Below are 26,979 nucleotides of genomic sequence, written 5' to 3'. Positions count from 1 at the left end.
AAGCCGGTTGCATCATTTTATGGTAAAAAAAAAAAACAAAAAAAAAAAAAACTTTGCTCACAACCTCGTTTACTGATACTTGACTGCCCCCTAGTGGATACCATCTGTACTACAATCATCCTGACAGAACCAGGACTGGACTCGGACGGTCCAGCGAGCTTGATGCCATCGATCCGTTGCCCCAAAGCGTGACAGAAAAAGAAAACGGCACAGAAAACAAACTACAGTTCCTTTCAATTTTATTACAAAAACAAAAACAGGATTTGCAGAATTAACAGTACATCATAACTACTCTGGTAGGACAAGAGGAAACAGTGTGAGGGAGATGGTGTGTGTTCGTGTGTGTGCCTCTATGTAGAAGTTTACAAACCCCATTTTTAAAAAAAGAGAAAAGACAAATTAGGAAATATGCATCTGTCCCTTATGTTGTTATCACAATTTAACCAAGGACAACAGAAGAAGAGGGAAATCATGAGGTTCTCAGTTCCATATAAAACACTTGGCAGAGGATATGTCAAGTCATCTTTTATTATCCATTAATTAAGAAACAAATCTTCTGAAACAGAAAATAAACAATGCTTGCAATAAAAACCCAATTAAACACACATGCACACACACACTCACACAGACACAAAAGAAGAAACCCTGCTGGATAGATGGGTGAAAAAGTCAGGAATGCAGAGGAAGAAAAGCAGCTGAATGAAGCGCGGCGGTCGAGCCGGTTCTTCCAGCCGCGACGCTTCGCCGGCCAACAGAGGCTTCCACGTCTATGTACACACCGCTTGTCTGTGTGAGCTGTCGGCATGAAAAGAGCCAGTTGGGGTAGAAGTGAGAGGGTGAACTAGGTTTGGCAGTATGTGTGTGTGGGTGTGTTGGTGGGACACGTTTAGGATCGTCGCTTCTTCTTAGTGGGAGGGGCCGACGATCGGACCTTCCTCTTCCTGTTTGAGGTGTCCTCATCCTCATAGTGGCTCTCTCTGTCAGCTGCAGGCCGGATGGGAAAAGAAGATGAAAACACCATCACATACCAGAACGGTCTGGCTGGTGCCTATGCAGTTACCATAGCAACACGAGCTGATGAGTTGTGTGGACACATAAATTCTGTCAGATCAGGTGAAAATAACAGACTAAGACTGGAATTGAAAAACAATTGGATGTGCCAGCAGTCTGAACAGAAGCTGAGTATCCAAACCAGTCTGGGCTGATATTTCTACACACAACGTACCACACACACACACACACACACACCGGTAAACAGACAGAAAACAAGACGGATCTATATGTATGATTGATAACATCTGTACTTCCCCATTAAAAATGAAAGTTGCAGATACAAACCTTTCCTGGCTTCTTCCTCCAGCTCGTCCCAGTCTTTGCCGCTCTCCTCCTCGCTGCCTAGCGACGCATCGTAATCTGCGGACGGCAAGAAAGCGTCTGCTGTTAGCACGTTCAACACGCCATGTCTGGTCGACAGAAGATACTCCACTATATACAAACACGTTTAAACTACAAAATTTAAATTATCATGTGAGGGAGAGAGTTTCAAATTCCACACAGAATATAAAAAATCTTTAGTCTGGTATGAAAAAAAGAATTTAAAAAATATCTATATTTAACAAAAACGTAAAACGAATAAATAAATGCAAAAGTAAAATAACCCATATAAAGCAAATTTTGAAATTCCAAAAATTCCAAAAACACATATCTACAGAAATTCTAAAAAATTTCTTTTCAAATAAAATAAATCCACAGAGGGAGACATTTCACATATAACACAAAAAAAGAAGTATAAAAGTAGAGCATCTGCTCCAGGGTGGTCGTACTGGAGTCTTCCGTCTCTGAGCTGTAGTCCTCGTCGCTGTCTTCCTCCTCCTCCTCCTCTTCATCTGCAGACGGGTTAAACGTCTCATCCTCCATTTCCGACTCTGAATCTTGGTCAGCGTCACTTCCCTGCAACAAGAAGAACATGTACTTCCACCGTCAACACACGCATCGTAAAAAAGAAACACAAGAAAAACGTTAGAGGTTTGTTCTTCCCTGGATACACACCTCACTGTCTGGGTCCAAGAAAGACCAGCCTCCCTGCTCAAAGAAGCCCTCCGGATCATCAACGATGGTCTTCATGATCTTGGTCCAGTTCAGAGACTGGACTCCTTCCGTGTACTTGATGTCACACGAGCTGCAACCAGAGAAAACAGCATGAGGTTCTGCCTCCGCCCGCGGCCCTGCTTCCTCGGTGTGGGCCTTACTTGAGCCACTCCTTGATGGGGTCGAGGGAGTTGACGGGCACTGCGTTGATCATGGTGACCTTTTTGTTGTAGTCCTTGTAGACGATGACCACGTCGAAGTTCTTCAAGTGGAACTGGACACGCTCAAAGTGGACCAACTCCACCTCATCCAGAGTCACCACAAACGGCGGCTGCAGAGAACAAGGAAGAAACTTTTCTACAAGGACCACACAAAGAACCGGTTCCTGCATTGGTGGCGTTTTGTTTACCAACCCATTCAGTAACGTTGACCAGAGAACTGGACGTGGGCTGGAGCAGGCAGGTACTCCTGTAGGGGGCACCCTGGAACCTGAATACAAAGGTGCAACAGTCAGTCGATCTGCTGGTGGTTCTTCACGTCCTCTAACCCACTTTTCCCTCATGCTCACAGCAGCATCTGAAGCACCGACACCACGGCTAACTCACCCCAGGTCTCTGAAAGGCACCTCGAACTCTAGCTCCTCTTTAGTCAGCGTCTCCACCTTCTCGATGAAGTTCTTGAACGCAGACTTGAGCTTGTGCCTCATCTCGCGCTCCATCTGCTCGGCGTACAGGTCGTCCCGGTCGTGCATGTGTTGGTGTTTCCCCAGGTCTGTGGTGATCTCCCCCACCTCCGTGTAGAACTGCACGTCCGTGTGACGCCGCTTCCCAAACATGATGGCGTTCTGAACAATTCATAATAATTAATAATTATTAAGAATCAATCATAATTATTAATAATAATAATCATTAATAAGGCCAGTAAGAAGCTGGCGTTTAACTACACAGCTCCTTTAAAGCTGAAAGTGATCATTCCATCCAGCAGCGTGCAGGTCTCAGATATCGTTTACGTCTTCATGCATTGCACTTACATTTCCTTTATTTAATTCTGAACAAATTCTGAACCTTAACCGAAAAGTGTCCGTCTGCGTATCCGTCTTGTGTCGAGCATGAACGGCCGTTTAGGTGTCGGCACAGCTCCGGCTGAGTTGGGCTTTTTTCGTGCTTGAATTATTCTTAGGTCAGTGTTTTTATGGCTTAAATGTTCTTAAAATACTCAGATGAAAAGACTGGATAGAAAACAAGTAAAATCAGCTAAAGTCCAAAGAAAAACTTTGAAAGTCCTTCAGAAAGTCTGAAGATTAACAGAAAATCTTCCTGTTTGGAAGCAAAATATAAAGAAATGAGGGACGGCTTAAGATTTAGGCAAAGCAGATAAACCAGAACCTACCTTGAGGTGGAAGTGAAGGACGATGATCATCTCTCCGTCGCACGGCTGGAAGATGGCGTGTTTAATGTTGTTGTAAAGGATGTCGACTTTGTCGCCGCGGACCGACGTGAAGCGGAAACCTGCAGGGAGGAGAAATAACCAGCCGTTTATGTAATCTGAGCTGCTGCTCATTCGGAGATGGAAATCATTTCCACCTGCTCACCATTAGTGTGCGCCTCCAGCGAGCCCTGCATCCTCTTCTGAGCGATGTTGGGTCTGATGTAGAGGTCTTTGAGTTTGGGGTTGCTGCGGTTCAGGTTGATGACCAGCGAGTCCTGCTTGACGATGCCCTCCTTCTCCTTCTCTTCCGCCTCTCGCGTTTTGTAGCGTTTCTGTACCTCTTTGATGATGCGGAAGGCGTTCTGCAGGTTGGTGGAGGGCACCGACGTGTCACCGGGAGCTTTCAGGTTGGACGCCCGGTACGTGCTGAAGGGAGGGTACAGATCGCCGTTACATCCTTTAAGATGAGACGACATTTATACTGAGGAGCTGCTTCCTTCCTGTTGGAAATACTCACATTTCTTTGACGAATGTGGCGTCGGGGTTGGGAAAGATGTTTCCTTCCTGTCGTCCCAGAGAGCTGCCGGGGACGTAGAAGTTGATCCTCAGGTAGGTATAGTCTCCTTCTACAGACATGCTGATGTTCTTGAGGGGAGAGAAAAGGAGTCGCTGAGAACACCCAGATTTAAAATGTAAGAAAAGACTGCTCAGTGGTTCCCAGTCTGCTTTCCTTGATCACAAAGGGTGTGTGACGCTGCTAACACACATTTACAGGGTTCAGAAAAACCAGTGTGAGCATGAAAAGACACAAAGGTGTCTCTTCATGAAACATCCTCCACTCTTCGACAGCTGACTGACTTCTTTCCCAAACTAAAACCTGGCAGGCTCATTTTCCACCAAGCTGTCCCAGTGCTGGCCCTGCAGCCAGTTCCAGGTAGGAACTGGTGTAGTTAACTACAGCCAGCAACATGTTGGACACTCCTTCTAGTGTATTCCGAGTATCTGTAAAGGACCACAGTGCAGGGAGACAGTTTTCATGACCACAGATCAGCTGGTTTTGTTTTCTTTATATCACCAGTCTAGTTAAAACGTTCCTTAAAACAAAGGTTTGAGTTTGTGAACGTTAAAACGTTGCTTAAAACAAAGATTTGAGTTTGTGAACGTTAAAACGTTGCTTAAAACAAAGGTTTGTGTTTGTGAACGTTAAAACGTTGCTTAAAACAAAGGTTTGTGTTTATGAACGTTAAAACGTTGCTTAAAACAAAGGTTTGTGTTTGTGAACGTTAAAAAACGTTGCTTAAAACAAAGGTTTGAGTTTGTGAAAGTTAAAACGTTTCTTAAAACAAAGGTTTGAGTTTGTGAAAGTTAAAAAGTTTCTTAAAACAAAGGTTTGAGTTTGTGAACGTTAAAACGTTGCTTAAAACAAAGATTTGTGTTTGTGAAAGTTAAAACGTTTCTTAAAACAAAGGTTTGTGTTTGTGAACGTTAAAACGTTGCTTAAAACAAAGATTTGTGTTTGTGAAAGTTAAAACGTTTCTTAAAACAAAGGTTTGTGTTTGTGAACGTTAAAACGTTGCTTAAAACAAAGGTTTGTGTTTGTGAACGTTAAAACGTTGCTTAAAACAAAGGTTTGTGTTTGTGAACGTTAAAACGTTGCTTAAAACAAAGGTTTGTGTTTGTGAACGTTAAAACGTTGCTTAAAACAAAGGTTTGTGTTTGTGAACGTTAAAACGTTGCTTAAAACAAAGGTTTGTTTGTGAACGTTAAAACGTTGCTTAAAACAAAGGTTTGTTTGTGAACGTTAAAACGTTGCTTAAAACAAAGGTTTGTTTGTGAACGTTAAAACGTTGCTTAAAACAAAGGTTTGAGTTTGTGAACGTTAAAACGTTGCTTAAAACAAAGGTTTGTGTTTATGAACGTTAAAACGTTGCTTAAAACAAAGGTTTGTGTTTGTGAACGTTAAAAAACGTTGCTTAAAACAAAGGTTTGAGTTTGTGAAAGTTAAAACGTTTCTTAAAACAAAGGTTTGAGTTTGTGAAAGTTAAAAAGTTTCTTAAAACAAAGGTTTGAGTTTGTGAACGTTAAAACGTTGCTTAAAACAAAGATTTGTGTTTGTGAAAGTTAAAACGTTTCTTAAAACAAAGGTTTGTGTTTGTGAACGTTAAAACGTTGCTTAAAACAAAGGTTTGTGTTTGTGAACGTTAAAACGTTGCTTAAAACAAAGGTTTGTGTTTGTGAACGTTAAAACGTTGCTTAAAACAAAGGTTTGTGTTTGTGAACGTTAAAACGTTGCTTAAAACAAAGGTTTGTGTTTGTGAACGTTAAAACGTTGCTTAAAACAAAGGTTTGTTTGTGAACGTTAAAACGTTGCTTAAAACAAAGGTTTGTTTGTGAACGTTAAAACGTTGCTTAAAACAAAGGTTTGTTTGTGAACGTTAAAACGTTGCTTAAAACAAAGGTTTGAGTTTGTGAACGTTAAAACGTTGCTTAAAACAAAGGTTTGAGTTTGTGAACGTTAAAACGTTGCTTAAAACAAAGGTTTGTGTTTGTGAACGTTAAAACGTTGCTTAAAACAAAGGTTTGTGTTTGTGAACGTTAAAACGTTGCTTAAAACAAAGGTTTGTTTGTGAACGTTAAAACGTTGCTTAAAACAAAGGTTTGTATTTGTGAACGTTAAAACGTTGCTTAAAACAAAGGTTTGTGTTTGTGAACGTTAAAACTATGCTTAAAACAAAGGTTTGTTTGTGAACGTTAAAACGTTGCTTAAAACAAAGGTTTGTGTTTGTGAACGTTAAAACGTTGCTTAAAACAAAGGTTTGTGTTTGTGAACGTTAAAACGTTGCTTAAAACAAAGGTTTGTTTGTGAACGTAACACCAGCCAGTGTTTCCGAATGCGTTGCTTAAAGTTGCTTAAAACGTTTCTTAAAACAAAGGTTTGTGTTTGTGAACGTTAAAACGTTGCTTAAAACAAAGGTTTGAGTTTGTGAACGTTAAAACGTTGCTTAAAACAAAGGTTTGTTTGTGAACGTTAAAACGTTGCTTAAAACAAAGGTTTGTTTGTGAACGTTAAAACGTTGCTTAAAACAAAGATTTGTGTTTGTGAAAGTTAAAACGTTGCTTAAAACAAAGGTTTGTTTGAATGAATGAATGAAATGAATGAAAAATACTTTATTAATCCCTTTGCAGGGAAATTCATGTTTTCAGTACAACCCATCCAAGACTAGACAAAACAACATATGATGACACAAACAGAACAGGCATACTGACGGAGCAGCCATTTCTACAGCGCTCCTTGTCTTAGATATAGGTGAAAGGTAACATTAGGGGGAGTAAGATGTAGCTGGAGAGGATAAAAAAGGCATCTCCACACTGGGCCTAAGGGCCCATTATTGAGATACAAAAACACTCCTCAGTACATACAGACATAACTCAGACAATCACAACATCAGAAACACGTGGCGGGGAGGGGAGGGGGGGTCTCCCATCGCAGCAAGTGCAGACGCAGCTGCATTCTCAGAGCGCGTCCAATGAACCCACTGCCCGGGAGTGGAAGGAGGTGGAAGGACAGCAAGGCAGTGAATAACGGGGAGGTGTATCTGTAGTGGTGTACTTGAGTGTGGTGCGTGTGTGTGCGTAGAAGAGAGCATATGAACTTTGCCCCAGTTCTCCCTCACAGTCTCTGCCACCTGATGATAGTGGGGCATCCTTGAGGGCTGATCCAGGTTGAAGTCCATCGCCCGTGAAGAGGGTGAGGGGAGGGTGGGGGACTGAGCGTCCATCAACAAAACATTCCAGGGAGCTTTCAGCCAGCCATTCAAGGCCAGCACAGGGAGCCAAATTTGATAACAGCATTTGTTTTGGTTCAGGCCAGAGCTGTTTCGTCTGCCTTAAGTCTCTCAGTGGTCCCACTGGCGACTCCCAATGATCCGAATTTTGGGTCAATTTCCATCCAGCCGAGCTGACAACTTCTCCAAGTTGGTGACCACCTCACGTACAAGCCCAGAAAGCGCAACCAGTTTGCCATCCAGAACTGGAATAGCCTCCAGTTTACGATTCAGCTCCTGTACCGCCACAGCCTGATTGTTCATAGCTCGGCACACACCAGCACAGAAATCCGGCAGCTTGCCAGTGACTGCCGACAGTGTCCGAATTTTGCGATATGCCAGGAAACCGCCCGCTCCAAACAGCAGAAACCCAGTTATCATGAAACCGAATGTATAGATGTCCTCAGCGTCCTCGACAGAAAGAATCGACAGACACATGACTTTCCACGCTCCCCAGGAATCCATCACATATCCAGCCGAAAACGTTCCGCCAGGGCAAGCAGGCTCCCCCACGCCTGTTTTCCGGTTCGAATAAATTTGGTCGATTGCATTTAGGGACCAGCTGATCAAATCCATATCCAAGATTTAGTTGTGGAAGGAGATGCAGAGAGAGGCTCAGATAGATGACAGGACAGTAGCAGGGCAGAGTGGGAGGGAGGGAGAAGAAAAAGCGTCTGCCTCGGTTGAGAGCCGGAAGTGAAGCAAGTTTGTGAATGTTAAAACGTTGCTTAAAACAAAGGTTTGTTTGTGAAAGTTAAAACGTTGCTTAAAACAAAGGTTTGTTTGTGAACGTTAAAACGTTGCTTAAAACAAAGATTTGTGTTTGTGAAAGTTAAAACGTTGCTTAAAACAAAGGTTTGAGTTTGTGAAAGTTAAAACGTTGCTTAAAACAAAGGTTTGTTTGTGAACGTTAAAACGTTGCTTAAAACAAAGGTTTGTTTGTGAACGTTAAAACGTTGCTTAAAACAAAGGTTTGAGTTTGTGAACGTTAAAACGTTGCTTAAAACAAAGGTTTGTTTGTGAACGTTAAAACGTTGCTTAAAACAAAGGTTTGTGTTTGTGAACGTTAAAACGTTGCTTAAAACAAAGGTTTGAGTTTGTGAAAGTTAAAACGTTGCTTAAAACAAAGGTTTGTTTGTGAACGTTAAAACGTTGCTTAAAACAAAGGTTTGTTTGTGAACGTTAAAACGTTGCTTAAAACAAAGGTTTGAGTTTGTGAACGTTAAAACGTTGCTTAAAACAAAGGTTTGTGTTTGTGAACGTTAAAACGTTGCTTAAAACAAAGGTTTGTTTGTGAACGTTAAAACGTTGCTTAAAACAAAGGTTTGAGTTTGTGAACGTTAAAATGTTGCTTAAAACAAAGGTTTGTTTGTGAACGTTAAAACGTTGCTTAAAACAAAGGTTTGTTTGTGAACGTTAAAACGTTGCTTAAAACAAAGGTTTGTGAACGTTAAAACGTTGCTTAAAACAAAGGTTTGTTTGTGAACGTTAAAACGTTGCTTAAAACAAAGGTTTGTGTTTGTGTACGTTAAAACGTTGCTTAAAACAAAGGTTTGTTTGTGAACGTTAAAACGTTGCTTAAAACAAAGGTTTGAGTTTGTGAACGTTAAAACGTTGCTTAAAACAAAGGTTTGTTTGTGAACGTTAAAACGTTGCTTAAAACAAAGGTTTGTTTGTGAACGTTAAAACGTTGCTTAAAACAAAGGTTTGTGTTTGTGAACGTTAAAACGTTGCTTAAAACAAAGGTTTGTTTGTGAACGTAACACCAGCCAGTGTTTCCGAATGCGTTGCTTAACGTTGCTTAAAACGTTTCTTAAAACAAAGGTTTGTGTTTGTGAACGTTAAAACGTTGCTTAAAACAAAGGTTTGAGTTTGTGAAAGTTAAAACGTTGCTTAAAACAAAGGTTTGTTTGTGAACGTTAAAACGTTGCTTAAAACAAAGGTTTGTTTGTGAACGTTAAAACGTTGCTTAAAACAAAGATTTGTGTTTGTGAAAGTTAAAACGTTGCTTAAAACAAAGGTTTGTTTGTGAACGTTAAAACGTTGCTTAAAACAAAGGTTTGTTTGTGAAAGTTAAAACGTTGCTTAAAACAAAGGTTTGTTTGTGAACGTTAAAACGTTGCTTAAAACAAAGATTTGTGTTTGTGAAAGTTAAAACGTTGCTTAAAACAAAGGTTTGAGTTTGTGAAAGTTAAAACGTTGCTTAAAACAAAGGTTTGTTTGTGAACGTTAAAACGTTGCTTAAAACAAAGGTTTGAGTTTGTGAACGTTAAAACGTTGCTTAAAACAAAGGTGTGTGTTTGTGAACGTTAAAACGTTGCTTAAAACAAAAGTTTGAGTTTGTGAAAGTTAAAACGTTGCTTAAAACAAAGGTTTGTTTGTGAAAGTTAAAACGTTGCTTAAAACAAAGGTTTGTTTGTGAACGTTAAAACGTTGCTTAAAACAAAGGTTTGAGTTTGTGAACGTTAAAACGTTGCTTAAAACAAAGGTTTGTGTTTGTGAACGTTAAAACGTTGCTTAAAACAAAGGTTTGAGTTTATGAAAGTTAAAACGTTGCTTAAAACAAAGGTTTGTTTGTGAACGTTAAAACGTTGCTTAAAACAAAGGTTTGTTTGTGAACGTTAAAACGTTGCTTAAAACAAAGGTTTGAGTTTGTGAACGTTAAAACGTTGCTTAAAACAAAGGTTTGTTTGTGAAAGTTAAAACGTTGCTTAAAACAAAGGTTTTTTTGTGAACGTTAAAACGTTGCTTAAAACAAAGGTTTGTGTTTGTGAACGTTAAAACGTTGCTTAAAACAAAGGTTTGTGTTTGTGAACGTTAAAACGTTTCTTAAAACAAAGGTTTGTGTTTGTGAACGTTAAAACGTTGCTTAAAACAAAGGTTTGAGTTTGTGAAAGTTAAAACGTTGCTTAAAACAAAGGTTTGTTTGTGAACGTTAAAACGTTGCTTAAAACAAAGGTTTGTTTGTGAACGTTAAAACGTTGCTTAAAACAAAGGTTTGTGTTTGTGAACGTTAAAACGTTGCTTAAAACAAAGGTTTGTCTGTGAACGTAACACCAGCCAGTGTTTCCGAATGCGTTGCTTAAAGTTGCTTAAAACGTTTCTTAAAACAAAGGTTTGTGTTTGTGAACGTTAAAACATTGCTTAAAACAAAGGTTTGAGTTTGAGAACGTTAAAACGTTGCTTAAAACAAAGGTTTGAGTTTGTGAACGTTAAAACGTTGCTTAAAACAAAGGTTTGTTTGTGAACGTTAAAACGTTGCTTAAAACAAAGGTTTGTTTGTGAACGTTAAAACGTTGCTTAAAACAAAGGTTTGTGTTTGTGAACGTTAAAACGTTGCTTAAAACAAAGGTTTGTTTGTGAACGTAACACCAGCCAGTGTTTCCGAATGCGTTGCTTAACGTTGCTTAAAACGTTTCTTAAAACAAAGGTTTGTGTTTGTGAACGTTAAAACGTTGCTTAAAACAAAGGTTTGAGTTTGTGTACGTTAAAACGTTGCTTAAAACAAAGGTTTGTTTGTGAACGTTAAAACGTTGCTTAAAACAAAGGTTTGTGTTTGTGAACGTTAAAACGTTGCTTAAAACAAAGGTTTGTGTTTGTGAACGTTAAAACGTTTCTTAAAACAAAGGTTTGTGTTTGTGAACGTTAAAACGTTGCTTAAAACAAAGGTTTGAGTTTGTGAAAGTTAAAACGTTGCTTAAAACAAAGGTTTGTTTGTGAACGTTAAAACGTTGCTTAAAACAAAGGTTTGTTTGTGAACGTTAAAACGTTGCTTAAAACAAAGGTTTGTGTTTGTGAACGTTAAAACGTTGCTTAAAACAAAGGTTTGTTTGTGAACGTTAAAACGTTGCTTAAAACAAAGGTTTGAGTTTGTGAACGTTAAAACGTTGCTTAAAACAAAGGTTTGTTTGTGAACGTTAAAACGTTGCTTAAAACAAAGGTTTGTTTGTGAACGTTAAAACGTTGCTTAAAACAAAGGTTTGTGTTTGTGAACGTTAAAACGTTGCTTAAAACAAAGGTTTGTTTGTGAACGTAACACCAGCCAGTGTTTCCGAATGCGTTGCTTAACGTTGCTTAAAACGTTTCTTAAAACAAAGGTTTGTGTTTGTGAACGTTAAAACGTTGCTTAAAACAAAGGTTTGAGTTTGTGAAAGTTAAAACGTTGCTTAAAACAAAGGTTTGTTTGTGAACGTTAAAACGTTGCTTAAAACAAAGGTTTGTTTGTGAACGTTAAAACGTTGCTTAAAACAAAGGTTTGTTTGTGAACGTTAAAACGTTGCTTAAAACAAAGGTTTGTTTGTGAAAGTTAAAACGTTGCTTAAAACAAAGGTTTGTTTGTGAACGTTAAAACGTTGCTTAAAACAAAGATTTGTGTTTGTGAAAGTTAAAACGTTGCTTAAAACAAAGGTTTGAGTTTGTGAAAGTTAAAACGTTGCTTAAAACAAAGGTTTGTTTGTGAACGTTAAAACGTTGCTTAAAACAAAGGTTTGAGTTTGTGAACGTTAAAACGTTGCTTAAAACAAAGGTTTGTTTGTGAACGTTAAAACGTTGCTTAAAACAAAGGTTTGTTTGTGAACGTTAAAACGTTGCTTAAAACAAAGGTTTGTTTGTGAACGTTAAAACGTTGCTTAAAACAAAGGTGTGTGTTTGTGAACGTTAAAACGTTGCTTAAAACAAAAGTTTGAGTTTGTGAAAGTTAAAACGTTGCTTAAAACAAAGGTTTGTTTGTGAACGTTAAAACGTTGCTTAAAACAAAGGTTTGTTTGTGAACGTTAAAACGTTGCTTAAAACAAAGGTTTGAGTTTGTGAACGTTAAAACGTTGCTTAAAACAAAGATTTGTGTTTGTGAAAGTTAAAACGTTTCTTAAAACAAAGGTTTGTGTTTGTGAACGTTAAAACGTTGCTTAAAACAAAGGTTTGAGTTTGTGAACGTTAAAACGTTGCTTAAAACAAAGGTTTGAGTTTGTGAACGTTAAAACGTTGCTTAAAACAAAGGTTTGAGTTTGTGAACGTTAAAACGTTGCTTAAAACAAAGGTTTGAGTTTGTGAACGTTAAAACGTTGCTTAAAACAAAGGTTTAGGTTTGTGAACGTTAAAACGTTGCTTAAAACAAAGGTTTGTGTTTGTGAACGTTAAAACGTTTCTTAAAACAAAGGTTTGTGTTTGTGAACGTTAAAACGTTGCTTAAAACAAAGGTTTGAGTTTGTGAACGTTAAAACGTTGCTTAAAACAAAGGTTTGTGTTTGTGAACGTTAAAACGTTGCTTAAAACAAAGGTTTGTGTTTGTGAACGTTAAAACGTTTCTTAAAACAAAGGTTTGTGTTTGTGAACGTTAAAACGTTGCTTAAAACAAAGGTTTGTGTTTGTGAACGTTAAAACGTTGCTTAAAACAAAGGTTTGTGTTTGTGAACGTTAAAACGTTGCTTAAAACAAAGGTTTGTGTTTGTGAACGTTAAAACGTTTCTTAAAACAAAGGTTTGTGTTTGTGAACGTTAAAACGTTGCTTAAAACAAAGGTTTGAGTTTGTGAACGTTAAAACGTTGCTTAAAACAAAGGTTTGTGTTTGTGAACGTTAAAACGTTGCTTAAAACAAAGGTTTGTGTTTGTGAACGTTAAAACGTTGCTTAAAACAAAGGTTTGTTTGTGAACGTAACACCAGCCAGTGTTTCCCAATGCAAACTGGTATGAAAGTGTTGCAGAACAAGCAGGATTCCTAGCAGCTGTAGAATTTATAAAGAAAGCTAACGATCGTAGCTGCACGGTCTTCTAAAACCATTCAGCTGTAAACTGATTGTGAACGCAGCTCAATGTGATGCATTACATTAATCTCTTTGCATTAACAATTTCATTTTTACAGCCTGGTTAAAACCCCCCCATTTATTTTTATAGCTGTGGGCTACATGTCTTTCCCAACGACCTGGCGACCCTCTGGATTTATCTTGGGACCCCCCAGTTTGGGGAAGGATGCTGCAAAATGAGAGAACACTGAGCTCATGTTCTTCCTCTGCTTCCACTTTACATTCACATTGCAGCTCAGTTTTTTATCCTTCTCTCTTAAATGAAATGGATTAAATGCAGACTGGCTCTGGATTTTTAAACATGGTGGTCTTAACATTTAGCTGGTCTGGGTGGTCCCCATCACCATGTCCCCAGCTGCAGCGTTTTTTTTGCTCTGGATCAGTTTTTTGGTGCTGAATCCAGAGCTATTCCAAACAGAAAGAACTGGGTCCATGTCAGGATCTGGCTCTGAACCAGCTTTGGACAAATCCCCCACAGAGAACTTCCGTCTCTACGATGAGACCAAACGCATGTGCAGCAGTGGCTCCTAACAGCAAACGTTAAACAGGAAGCTACGATCTCCCTGCAGATCGGCTCGTTTTTACACATTCATGTTTCAGGAGGAAACGCAGCCTGGAGGAAACGCAGCCTGGAGGAATCGCGCGTGTCGGACCAGCCTGTGCTGCGATGATCTGGTGGCTTGTTTTGAGCGGATTTGCTGAGCGGACACATAAAAAGAGCGTGTTGAATTGTGGAAGGTCCCTCTGCTGCACCCAGACTAACCAAACAGGTAGTTTCAGGCTGTTTCTGGGAAAGAGAAGGTTGGGGTTAAACTGGAATCATCTGTGTACCTTGATGGTGGCAATATGGAACGGCGTGGCGATGCCAAAAACAGGCATGACGACGGTCTCGTACTTCTTGTCGATGAAGATCTTCATGTCCCTGATGTCCTTTTCTCTGGGCATCTGAGACACGTTCTTGTAGGACACATTGGATTTTCTGGCCCTGAGAGGAAACGATGAGACTTAAAACAGCTCTGAGTTATATCAAGAAAACGTTGAGCGATTCATTTACGCTGCGTAAACTCAGCAGGTGAATCAGGATTAAGCCAACTCAGCCCGACGCTGGACACTAACTTCTGGATGTGCTGTTCTCCTTTCTGCTCCGTCAGACGGCGTTTGGCCTCTTCGTTCAAACTGTTGGCCAACTCCTTCTGGTGGGTTCGCCTCTTCTCCTCTGCCGTCATCTCGTTCTACGAGCAGTTTGAAAAGAAAGACTGAGCGGGAACGAGCATTTCCTTTTTTCTTTAATGAAAAGCACAACATACATGCAGAAAACGGATGTAAAACAGCTTCAGATGGTGAAAAGAAACGTAAAATAAAATCACTCAAATTAAAATGACTTCTCCTATCAGCAGGGTTACAACGGAGCAGGTTCAGCCGATGATATTTTAAGAAAAAACAAATACTTACCTTTCCAAGGAGCTGATAGAGTACAAAGACATTCACACTCTTAGTTATCGACGCTCCATCAGGGCAGCAAAAACAGCCAGTAATGATGCAACAGCCCCGACGTCCACACTTACTCTGGTTCTGTCTGCCAGCAGGGCGGCGCTCCGAGCTCCCTTCCCCAGCAACTCCTCAGCATCATCCCCGTCTTCGTCCTCATCCTCCTCGTCGTCGTTCTGACAAAACCCAAAATAACACAAAACATCTGTAAATCTACGGATATCTGCCCTCTGATCAGTTATTTGGGGCTTTACGCTGCGTCGTCGTCGACATTGACCACTGACCTTTAAGAAGATTCCCACGTTTTTGATCTTCTTCTTCGCTGGTGTGAGGATCGTGGCGGCCTCTTCCTGTCATACAAATCAAAACTGTTAATCGTCCTCTTTCGTGTTTCCACCGGCTTCATCGTTCCCTCCTGCTTAAAACCACAACTGAAGTCCTGGAAGCTCAGAAAACTTAATTCAGCATCTTCTATGTAAGAGAAGCTTTAGTTCGAGTCTTTCTGATGAGGACGTTACAGCTCGGAGACAAGAAGTCAATCAAGCAGCTGCTTAATGAAACGACCTGAAATTATTCTCACAGCTCAACTCTTTTTTTAGGCTTAAATTCCACAATTTCTGCAGTTTTTATTCTCTTCTTGGCCTCCCTTATTAAAAAAAAGTAAGTAACAAAGAGGTAAAAAAAAGAGGTGTGTAAGTCAATAAATACACTCATCGGCCACTTTATTAGGTACACCTCTTCAGACCATCAGACTATCATGAATGAATGGATGGAACAAAGCAGACTAATAAAAATCTGTTTTGACTCTTCAGTTTTATAAGTAACTTAATACAGAACGTAAATCTCAGCAAAGGTAAACTTTAAAGTGCTGAGTCTGGAGGTTCAGACGAGTCTCTGGATACTGGTAACCGTTTACAGTAAAACCTACAAAGAATATTAGATCCATTTTCATCCGTAATGCAGCTCAGAAAATCTGACAATGACGTTAGATTCAGCCTGCAAAGCTGTGCCGGTTCCTGTACAGCTACACCTCACTGGGGAGTCTCCATCTTCACCTCCATCAGAGACTTTTTAAAAAACTTATATTCAAGTCTGACTTTCAGCTGGTTGGCGTGTTTTCAAACACACACACTTTATCAAGGAAGAACTCTGCTGTGGAGACAGAGCAGCTACAACACGCTAAATCCAATAAATAACACTGTTTATCCATCCACCCATCCATCATCCACCCACCCATCCACCCATCATCCATCCATCCTTCATCCATCCTTCACCCATCATCCACCCATCCATCATCCACCCATCATCCATCCATCCATCATCCACCCATCCTTCATCCATCCATCCATCCTTCATCCATCCACCCATCCATCATCCATACATCCATCATCCACCCACCCATCCATCATCCATCCATCCTTCATCCATCCATCCATCCACCCATCATCCATACATCCATCATCCACCCATCATCCATCCATCCTTCATCCATCCATCCATCCATCCATCATCCACCCACCCATCCACCCATCATCCATCCATCCTTCATCCATCCTTCACCCATCATCCACCCATCCATCATCCACCCATCATCCATCCATCCATCATCCACCCATCCTTCATCCATCCATCCATCCTTCATCCATCCACCCATCCATCATCCATACATCCATCATCCACCCATCCATCCATCATCCACCCACCCATCCATCATCCATCCATCCTTCATCCATCCATCCATCCACCCATCATCCATCCATCCTTCATCCATCCATCCATCCATCCATCATCCACCCACCCATCCTTCATCCATCCATCATCCATCCATCCATCATCCATCCTTCATCCATCATCCATCCATCTATCCATCCTTCATCCATCCATCCATCATCCATCCATCCTTCATCCATCCACCCATCATCCATCCATCCATCCTTCATCCATCCACCCATCCTTCATCCATCCATCCTTCACCCATCATCCACCCATCCATCCTTCATCCATCCATCCATCCATCCACCCATCATCCATCCATCCATCATCCACCCATCATCCATCCACCCATCCTTCATCCATCCACCCATCCTTCATCCATCCATTTATCCTTCATCCATCCATCCATCCATCATCCATCCATCCATCCACCCATCATCCATCCACCCATCCTTCATCCATCCATCCATCCTTCATCCATCCATCCTTCATCCATCCATCATCCACCCACCCATCATCCATCCATCATCCATCCATCCTTCATCCATCCTTCATCCATCCATCCATCATCCACCCATCATCCATCCATCCTTCATCCATCCATCCATCCATCCATCATCCACCCATCCATCCATCCATCATCCACCCACCCATCCTTCATCCATCCATCATCCATCCATCCATCATCCATCCTTCATCCATCATCCATCCATCCTTCATCCATCCATCCATCATCCATCCATCCTTCATCCATCCACCCATCATCCATCCATCCATCCTTCATCCATCCATCCATCCTTCACCCATCATCCACCCATCCATCCTTCATCCATCCATCCATCCATCCATCCATCCATCCACCCATCATCCATCCATCCATCATCCACCCATCATCCATCCACCCATCCTTCATCCATCCACCCATCCTTCATCCATCCATTTATCCTTCATCCATCCATCCATCCATCATCCATCCACCCATCATCCATCCACCCATCCTTCATCCATCCATCCATCCTTCATCCATCCATCCTTCATCCATCCATCATCCACCCACCCATCATCCATCCATCCATCCATCCACCCATCATCCATCCTTCATCCATCCATCCATCATCCACCCATCATCCATCCATCCATCCATCCATCCATCCTTCATCCATCCACCCATCATCCACCCATCATCCATCCTTCATCCATCCACCCATCCTTCATCCATCCTTCACCCATCATCCACCCATCCATCCTTCATCCATCCATCCATCCATCCACCCATCATCCATCCTTCATCCATCCATCCATCATCCACCCATCATCCATCCATCCATCATCCCCCCATCCATCCATCCATCATCCATCCATCCTTCATCCAGCCATCCATCCACCCATCATCCATCATCCACCCATCATCCATCCACCCATCCATCCATCCATCCATCCATCATCCACCCATCATCCATCATCCACCCATCCATCATCCACCCATCCATCCATCCATCCTTCATCCATCCACCCATCATCCATCCATCCATCCATCCATCATCCATCCATCCATCATCCACCCATCCATCCTTCATCCATCCACCCATCATCCATCCATCCATCCATCTATCATCCATCCTTCATCCATCCACCCATCATCCACCCATCCATCCTTCATCCATCCACCCATCATCCATCCATCCATCCATCCATCTTCTGCCACTTATCCGGAGTAGTGTTGCGGGGGCAGCTGCCTAAGCAGAGAAACCCAGACTTTCCTCTCCCAGACTGTTTAGTCCCGATATAACTGTAGAAAGAACACCGATAAACTGCTGATCTACTGATTTTCAACCATCTCTAGGGTTTCCCGAGAATAGTCTGAAAGAGAGGAAACATCCAGTGAGCAGCAGCTTCTGGACCAAATACATTGTTGAGGTCAGAGGAGACTGGGCAGACTGGTGGGAGATGATAGAAAGGCAACAGGAACACAAACAACCACTGGTTCCAACCAAGCTATGCAGAATACCATCTCTGGGTACAAGACACATCCAACCGTGAAGCAGATGGGCTACAGCAGCAGAAACCCCCTCCCCCAGGGTTCGACCTGGTTCTAGCAAAGGTGGCCCTGATAAAGTCGCCCTGATAGTATATACGCTCATATCATTTTCAGTCTTAACAAATTATGATTTAAGACTAAACAACTGGCTTAGCAATGATTAAAAAAATCATCTCACCTCATTGATCTGAACTGTGTCACCAATAAACAAGGCATACTTGTGATCCTCTTTCTTGCCGTCTTTGTTCACGAGGTCAGAAAAGCCCAAGCTGATACTGAGCACCATGCCTGGTGGAGACACGCATGCAGCCTCGTTATCAGGAACAAGTACCCAGCATGCACAGTGTACAATCCAAAACACACTTTACTGTGTGTCCTGCAGCCACTGCTCATTTCCATCCTGCATTAAATCAGCTGGCAGCAAACGAGGACATCTTTACCTTTTTTCAGTTTGTACTGATTTTTAGTGTTCAGAACCAAGGAGCCTTCTCTGAACTCGATCCCCATGGCGAAGCTGAAAAACAAAAGGATCTGAGTGCTGGAACGTGTCCGAGTACGCGGCTGATAAAGCTGCCATCTGCTTGCACTTACCCAAGGTTCTTCGTCAGCTTCGCTACAAGGTCAGGCTTTTCTTTCTTCACGAAGTCCAGCACTGCGTTGTAGGCGTCGCAGATTTTTACACCTGAGGAGGCGATGGAAGGCTTAAAAATGACACTTTAGTCTTGGGTACACAAAGCTGTTCGGGTTTTTTCTTTTATTTTTTACCAATTATAAATAATAGAAACAAAATCCGATTTTCTTCTTTGTTTAAACTTTAAATATTTATTTATTATTTATCTAAATATTTTGGACATTTTCTGCCATGTGTGTTTTCCCCCACGGAGAAAATTTCTCTCCTTGAGCAGCGGGGACACATTTGAAACCTCATCTTGTTAAGTTAACAGATGCAAGTTGGAGAAGCTCCTGAGGGAATCTCTCACAATATAACACACCAGCCCATCTTTGGCCACAAGGCCGTAACAATGTCCATCTTTGATGTGACACAGGAACGTCATTTTAGAGCCTCAATCCAACAACTTGGTCGTCTTCCTGCTCAGACAGTCCAGAATCACGCAGTGTAAACACACAGCGCAACTTTAGCTACCAGTCATGAAAATTACACTTTGTTTTCACTGTAAGTCTAAGTTAAGGAGGATATGTTGTTTTTCTTATCTGTTTCACAGTTTGATTTGTTTTTTAAAACAGCATTTTCAATGTTTCCTCTAGAAGGTGCATCAGACATTTTACACCACAATTATTCATGTGGATACGCAGCAGGTTAATTAAAGTTTTTTCCACCACTTAGTCATCCCCAGTAAAATCAACCTAAAAAAATACAATTCTTCAAAATAAAAAAAAATAAATAAATAAGTTTACTAACATCAGAATACATCAGTTGACACACAAAACTCCCACACTTCCAGCAGGCTCCTGAACTCACCGTGCTTGAGCTCCTTCAGCAGCTCCTCCTCTACCTGCACCAGGAAGTTGTAGTTGTCCTGCATCTCCTGGGAGGGGTCCACCATGAGGGTGCGGACCAGGTTGGAGCAGTAGGACTTGTAGCGGATCCCCATGGCACACGTGATGGCACCAAAGTGCATGTGGTTTTTATCACTGGTGCAAAGAGGGAACAGTGGGATTCATGATTAAACACAGTTCTTGGCCCACAACAACAGTAAATATGATGCGACGGGATTCAGCAAATCCAGCAGATGACTCATGTCTCTGATAAGATGCTTCAACCAGCACTCTGTTCCTGTTAAACAGATCTGTCCATCCAGCTCCAAAAAGGTCCGTTTGCTTATCATCAAATTTTAGACACAAAGATTTCTGGAAGCATCAGCTGATTTGGCTGCTAAATGAATATTAAACAGTTAAAAACCCTGAATCTCTCTCCTTACAGAGGCTGCATCAAAAACACACCCGCAGCAATGAGCTGAGCTACCTGACAACGCTGAACTTTAAGCTGTAGTTCCCACCGCTCTGGATGATGGGGGGATAACACATCTCCACCGTGGACGGATCTGCGCCGCCGAGGTACTTCTTCTCCTCGATGGCCTTCTCCACGGACTCGGCCAGCTTGCTGTGACGCACTTTCTGTTGGGTAGGGCAGAGGGTGGGTTACAAAGCAGGCCATTACCTTAGTACAGACTTATCCATCACCCCTACTTCAAATTTCTAGAGAGAAATGCATTTAATGACCCCCAATGCCAATTAAAACTCAATATATTTAATATAAAAACAAGCATCTATCACATGCTTTACAACAAGTGCCTCCCTAAACATGTTAGTATTTAACTACATCAGGGGCTTGTGCTTCCTGCAGCAGATTGTCATGAAGCATCTCAGCGTCCCACCTCATCTGCATCAACGATCTCCATGACCCGCTCCTTGAAGAACTTGGAGTAAACCTCGCTGGTGATGGCAGCTGCCTTCTTCATCAGGCCGAGCTCCCCGTCCTCCTTCACCGCCATCGTGTAGGCAACCACAGCACTGATGTCCACCTGCGCAGCACAATCAAACATGCTATTTTAAACGCCTGCTAGCGTGTCTTAAATGCATTTTGATTTGGCATGTTGGGAGAACACCTCACCTTCTCCAGTCCTTCTGCTGTGATCGCGTCATTCCAGCTCTTCATGTACTCTCCGGGGAACTTGTCTTTAATGAAAACTCCCACCGTCTTTCCCCCCTTGCTGCCCCTGATTGCCTCCATCATCTTGTCAAAGTTGGCCTTGTTGCTTTCATTCTATAAATAAATCAATACAACACAAATATGACCAATCACAGGAAGCGTTTATGACTTATGGACCAATCAGACTCCCCTGAACAAACCCACTTCTCATTAGCAAATCTCACGCCAATAACTTTCAATCGTGTGAGGATACCTGTCCACATATATGCTGTAAATCAGCCTGTTACCTTTTCTCTGGTGAGGAGGGTGATGGGCGGTGCGCCGTTAGCGTTCTCATTGCCTTTAGTTACCGCCACCTGCTTGAGAAAATCCACCTTCTTCTTGCTGGCTAGAAAGATGATTTTGGTTTCACAAAACACCATGATGGTGTCTGTCAACTCATAGCCGAACAGCCAGGTCTGAGGAGGAAGAGCCAAACACGCAATGACTTATCCATCTAACACCCTGCATGTGCAAACGTTGTGTTTTAGCTAAAAGAACAAACAAGTCTTCAAACAGTAAGAATAAAAACCCTTAACCAGGTCATGTTGTCAAGCAACATTAAAGCCTGCAGTCAGCATCCTCTGTGGTTTTCATCCAGGCACTCACCTGTATGGCTGTGGATTTGGCATACACGATTTCCTCATCCACTCCCACGGACACCACAATGGCATCAATTTTACCAAACTCATCTTCTCCTTTCTGGAAATAACACAAACATACACAATTTAATGGTAAGTGTGGTTCATCGAGCTTACAGTAAAGTTTAGACCGAAGTGCTTCTACTTCTCCCACGTGTTTCTTTGCCAGATAGACTTTGATAGAGTATCAACACAAACTTGTCCTGTTAGCAAAGCTCCATGTGTAGCACGCGCACCTGCTGCCAGGTCCTACTTCATTTTAAAAGTCCTAATGCACACGAAACACATTCATAACGGATAGCTAGGCGAGTCCAGCTTCATGCTTTGAAAGGGATGGAGCAGAAAAGTCAACGTGCAATTTAAGGCTACAACTTCTGAAAACAACCTCAAAAATAAAGTCACCGCTTGGTTCGACCGCACCTTCATTTCCTGCCGTCTAACTGCGTTGCTCTGCTTTATGTAAAGTAGTTATTAAACACTGCCAACATGATGCACATGTTGAATGGATGCTGGCGTTATTCTCATGCTAATTAAACAGCTAATGTTAGCATGCAGCGAGCAAGAGAAGTGCAGACGAACAGTAACTGAAGACCATTGCAGTTAGCTAAATGTCTTATTAACCTGCGTAAACAGCGGCTGGCTCGGCACATTTCATTCTAATTCATGAGGGAAAAGATACAGTTAGGGGGTAACTGCTTAGTGAGACGTTTGGCTAGTAAGTTAGCTCAGTGGTAAAGTTACCAGGCTAGTAGGCTAGCTGTGGTGAATGGGATGGTTGGTGTGCTAACATGAGGTAGCTAGCTTGTTTGATGGGTAAGAATGAACTTGGGGAAGATCTTCCGAATATATCCAGTTGTAAGAGTGATTTATGTACAATTTAAGTCATAAAATAATACAATTCACCCTTTGTTCCCCCCGGTTGTGTACACTGGATGCAGACTGGGAAACATCGCTGCTCACAACACTCAACTCGTTAGGCAGAAAAACGCGGCTAACTTAGCGGTTCCAGGAGCCTACTTTTCCAACCTTGTAAATAACCCCAAAGAGTCACTGGCTCCGACACACTCTACAAAACGACTAGAAATTACCTTCCAGTTGCTGTATAACCTCTTGATACGGCGGTAGTACGCTTCCTTGTCCAGGTTTACCGCCATAGTGAGACCTCTGATGCAAACTCCAGCTCCCGGCTTCGCCTCTCAGCTCAGCAGGCCGGATGGTGATGATGATGATGGTGCTGAGTGTCAACAGCAACGCACTTTCCTTCCACGCCTGCAAAGATCTAAACACCACAGCGATATACTGCTGCCTTATTATTCAACTACCGGACCCTTCCAATCAAGAAGGCATGTAAAACCAAACCACGCGATAATTTATGTAAGTATTAAAACCTTCCTAATGATTAAAATGCAATATAACTTCCCCCCGTTGTCACCACACACGACCACACACACCAATCTGTAATAAAGTCCTCAACCCCCTCCTTCTCTTCCTCCTGTGCTATTTCCTCTCCCCCCCCCCACCCGAGTCTTACCATATAGTATTTTATAATAAACATTACTTTAAAGTTCATAATGCCTTCTGAATCCACCCACTCGTGCAACTCTAACATGTTAAAAAAGAAAATGCTATAAAATATATAGAATGATATCATTATTTATTTAGTCCCTTTGTAATTTATTTTATGCTTAGTGGCGCATTCTAATGTTATTTTTGGTGCTGTGTAACAGCGCCCCCTATCTTGTGTTGACCACGTTGCATTTTCCCGCCACAGTGGGTTTTCCCGCCAGCGTCATCAAACTCTACTACTGACGTAAATCTCGCGATACAAACTTCTGTCACGGTAACCACATGCTCAACCTTTCTTTGTTTGCATCTAGACAGCAGTTTGTAATATTTTTTATGTATTAATACAAAATACACAAATAGAAATATTCATTGACCGATATGTTTTAAGATATTTAAAAAATATTTTTAAGTAATTTTACTAATTAAAATGAATCTAAAGATAAAACTGGTGTTGTCACCTTCTTACTGATCTATGTACAATTATACATATCATACGAATATACAAATGAAAATCGCTCATATTTAAATAAATTTTATAAACTAACCTTCCAATGTGTAATTTATTTTTATTGTAGTATACCTGCACCCACTGATATTTACCGGATGGCAAAAGGAATTTATCTTCTCTTATTTATTTCTTATTTGTTTTCTAGATAATATTTTAACACCAAGTCCAGTGAAAAAGATTCCTGTATCATGTTTTACATTTCAGGACATAATTTTAAAAGAAATAAATCCTGTGATTCTTACTAGTTCTGATAATTAGGAAAATACACTCTTAAATGAACAATACCTGACAAATGTTATTTACTAGGAATAAAAGCAAAAAATATAGAAGCAATGTGAAAAAAAAAAACAAAGTACACCCCATGATTCAGTAGCTTGTGAATCACTTTTAGCCACAATAAGTTGAATTGTTTTCTCTATGACATTATCGGTCTCACATAATTATGGGTGAATATTTGACTTCCTATTTTTGATAAAGTTGTTTCAGTTTATCAAGGTTTTGTGTATTAATGTAAGTATAACTTTTAAGGTTCCCTACACAGCTTTTTTAGTCAAGTTGAGGTCTGGACTTTAACTGTTCCACAGCCCCACCTTGATTCTTTCCTTTTTTGGCCATTCTGATGGAGATTTGCTGGTGTAGTTGGGATGACTGCCCTGCTGCCTTTTTAAGCTTAACCCCTCAGACAGGTTATATTTGACTCTGCTCTACATACAGCGGAGTTCCTGGTCAACTCAACGACTGCACCATGTCCAGGTCCAGCAGCTGTAAAATAAGTAGATCTCCACCATATGAGATACTTGTGTGGTATTTGTGCTGCACTTCATCAACATGGTGATGATGCAACTGCTGAAAATATTGTGTTCTCGTTGGATAGAAACTTTCTCCTGACAGTCTTACTCATTCAGTCTTTGTCACCAACATTGTCTTTTAACATGTAAACGGATGCCTGCAGGGTCTGACATGTAGCTGTTGGGTCTGACATGTAGCTGTTGGGTCTGACATGTAGCTGTTGGGTCCGACATGTAGCTGTTGGGTCCGACATGTAGCTGTTGGGTCCGACATGTAGCTGTAGAGTCTGACATGTAGCTGTTGGGTCTGACATGTAGCTGTTGGGTCCGACATGTAGCTGTTGAGTCTGACATGTAGCTGTTGAGTCTGACATGTAGCTGTTGGGTCTGACATGTAGCTGTTGGGTCTGACATGTAGCTGTTGGGTCCGACATGTAGCTGTTGGGTCCGACATGTAGCTGTTGAGTCCGACATGTAGCTGTTGGGTCTGACATGTAGCTGTTGGGTCTGACATGTAGCTGTTGGGTCTGACATGTAGCTGCTGGGTCTGACATGTAGCTGTTGGGTCTGACATGTAGCTCTTGGGTCTGACATGTAGCTGTTGAGTCTGACAAGTAGCTGCAAGGTCCGACATGTAGCTGTTGAGTCTGACATGTAGCTGTTGGGTCCGACATGTAGCTGCTGGGTCTGACATGTAGCTGCAGGGTCTGACATGTAGCTGCAGGGTCTGACATGTAGCTGTTGGGTCTGACATGTAGCTGTTGGGTCTGACATGTAGCTGCAGGGTCCGACATGTAGCTGTTGGGTCCGACATGTAGCTGTTGGGTCCGACATGTAGCTGTTGGGTCTGACATGTAGCTGTTGGGTCTGACATGTAGCTGTTGGGTCTGACATGTAGCTGTTGGGTCCGACATGTAGCTGTTGGGTCCGACATGTAGCTGTTGGGTCCGACATGTAGCTGTTGGGTCTGACATGTAGCTGTTGGGTCTGACATGTAGCTGTTGGGTCTGACATGTAGCTGTTGGGTCTGACATGTAGCTGCTGGGTCTGACATGTAGCTGCAGGGTCTGACATGTAGCTGCAGGGTCTGACATGTAGCTGCAGGGTCTGACATGTAGCTGTTGGGTCTGACATGTAGCTGTAGGGGCTTGTTGCAGAATCTGAGAAATAACGGTCTGAACTTGCTGGGATGTCTATATCTGGTAAGATTGGTAACTTTCTAGTATTTTTACCACTTATGATCTCATTGTAGAAAGATGGACTCCGAATTGTTTGGAAATGCTCGTATGACACTTCTCATTGATTTTTTTCTCCAAGATAACTTCTGATGTCTTTCCTCCAAGGCATTTTGTAAACACAAACCTGAACACTGCAGACCTAAACAGGCAAAATATCTAGTTTTATAGAGGTGCTCACACAGATGATTAATTATTCAAGAGTTTTGATTAGCAGTGCCTGGCTGTAACTTGTTCTTTTAGTTTCTGTGGAAATAATAAGAATGGGTTTAGTTTTTATACACTTTAAGCATTTGAGCTTAGATTTTATTAAAATAAATAACAATACAGTGTAATATGTCTTGTGTTTCTGTTAATTTGAGGCCGTATTCAAACCAGATGATAAGTAAACCCTTACAGAACTGAAAGAGGATTAACTTTCTTTCATGAAAAAAGTACAAAACATTACTCAGCTGTGATTCTGAAATCAAAATGTACATCACAACATAAAATATTTGTATTCCACAATTAAAAACATTTCAAGGATATGTACCAGACTTCATGTGACCGAGCGGCTTTCTGAGCAACCATCCCTTCTTTAATATTTCCATTGGGTTGAAACTTTGCGATGTTAAAAACAGAGAGCTGGTGAGAAAACGTCATTCCAGTTATTTTTTTCTGCCACAGAAAAAATTTTTTATTAAATTTTTTTTATCATGAATCTTCCTCATAAAACAAAATGTACACTACATAATTAAAAAGCTTTAATGCTGCAGGAAGAAATGAGGACGACACAAATATTAGCACCTGATTTGAAGGTCTGAAGTTCCTTAAATGAGGCTTTTACAGACTCATGTGACACTGGTTTTTCATGACTTTTACTTGAACCCTCTTGTACACATCGAACGTAGCTTAAAGGCTGTTTGTGCTCTTTTGCAGATGTTGGTCTTAAATCTCCGAAGTGGCCGGCGACAACTCGGTATAAACACATCACGCGACCAAATGAACACGCCTCATTCACATCCATCAGTCCTGAATTTACAATGAAGGGATCAGCATACATTTATGAAGCAGAATTTTTGAAGGGATTATAATAAAATGAATGTATCTGCAAGATTCTTCCTGCACTTTTTTCTTTTTTAATCTCCGCAAAACAATTAAAAACACCAAAACTC

General features: G+C 41.3%; 2 protein-coding genes across 5 annotated transcripts in view; both read right to left on the bottom strand.

The window, feature by feature from the left end:
• Positions 1-222: 222 nt before the first annotated feature.
• On the bottom strand, positions 223-23,199 carry supt16h (SPT16 homolog, facilitates chromatin remodeling subunit). 2 transcript variants are annotated; one of them, XM_041985942.1, is made up of 25 exons: positions 22,817-23,199; positions 21,697-21,789; positions 21,336-21,506; positions 21,010-21,162; positions 20,774-20,920; positions 20,362-20,513; positions 19,858-20,030; positions 18,969-19,059; positions 18,818-18,891; positions 18,556-18,665; positions 14,911-14,976; positions 14,704-14,802; positions 14,591-14,602; positions 14,255-14,370; positions 13,970-14,123; positions 4,034-4,161; positions 3,680-3,942; positions 3,478-3,596; positions 2,694-2,932; positions 2,502-2,577; positions 2,250-2,419; positions 2,050-2,179; positions 1,824-1,950; positions 1,339-1,413; positions 223-984 (listed from the first exon to the last, which is right to left on the bottom strand). In XM_041985942.1, the coding sequence occupies exons 1-25, from the start codon at positions 22,880-22,882 to the stop codon at positions 887-889; spliced, it is 3,102 nt and encodes a 1,033-aa protein (XP_041841876.1). In that variant the 5' UTR covers positions 22,883-23,199; the 3' UTR covers positions 223-886. The 2 variants fall into 2 exon arrangements, with proteins under 2 accessions (XP_041841876.1, XP_041841877.1); XM_041985943.1 differs by lacking the exon at positions 14,591-14,602 and having other exon boundaries at positions 22,817-23,198.
• Positions 23,200-26,523: 3,324 nt separating this feature from the next.
• tox4b (TOX high mobility group box family member 4 b) overlaps positions 26,524-26,979 on the bottom strand; it is a 22,884-nt gene continuing 22,428 nt past the window's right edge. For all 3 annotated transcript variants that reach the window (XM_041986728.1, XM_041986730.1, XM_041986727.1), the window contains one exon: positions 26,524-26,979. This exon is cut by the window's right edge and continues 374 nt beyond it. The gene's annotated coding sequence lies outside the window, so the exon portion shown is untranslated.

The sequence above is a fragment of the Melanotaenia boesemani genome, chromosome 5 (assembly GCF_017639745.1).
Source record: "Melanotaenia boesemani isolate fMelBoe1 chromosome 5, fMelBoe1.pri, whole genome shotgun sequence".
Classification (NCBI taxonomy): Eukaryota; Metazoa; Chordata; class Actinopteri; order Atheriniformes; family Melanotaeniidae; genus Melanotaenia; species Melanotaenia boesemani.
The sequence above is the reverse complement of the archived record's forward strand: the minus strand, read 5'-3'. Positions and strand labels throughout refer to the sequence as shown.

Bases quoted from the DNA above. Each gene is read 5' to 3' on its own strand.
- supt16h (XM_041985942.1), bottom strand. From the start codon at position 22,882: ATGGCGGTAAACCTGGACAAGGAAGCGTACTACCGCCGTATCAAGAGG. The intron at 21,163-21,335 runs GTAACAGGCTGA...ATTTATTTATAG, and splicing joins CCCTCCTCACCAGAGAAAAG to AATGAAAGCAACAAGGCCAA. The intron at 19,060-19,857 runs GTGAGTTCAGGA...TCGCCTCCTCAG, and splicing joins GCTGAAGGAGCTCAAGCACG to GTGTAAAAATCTGCGACGCC.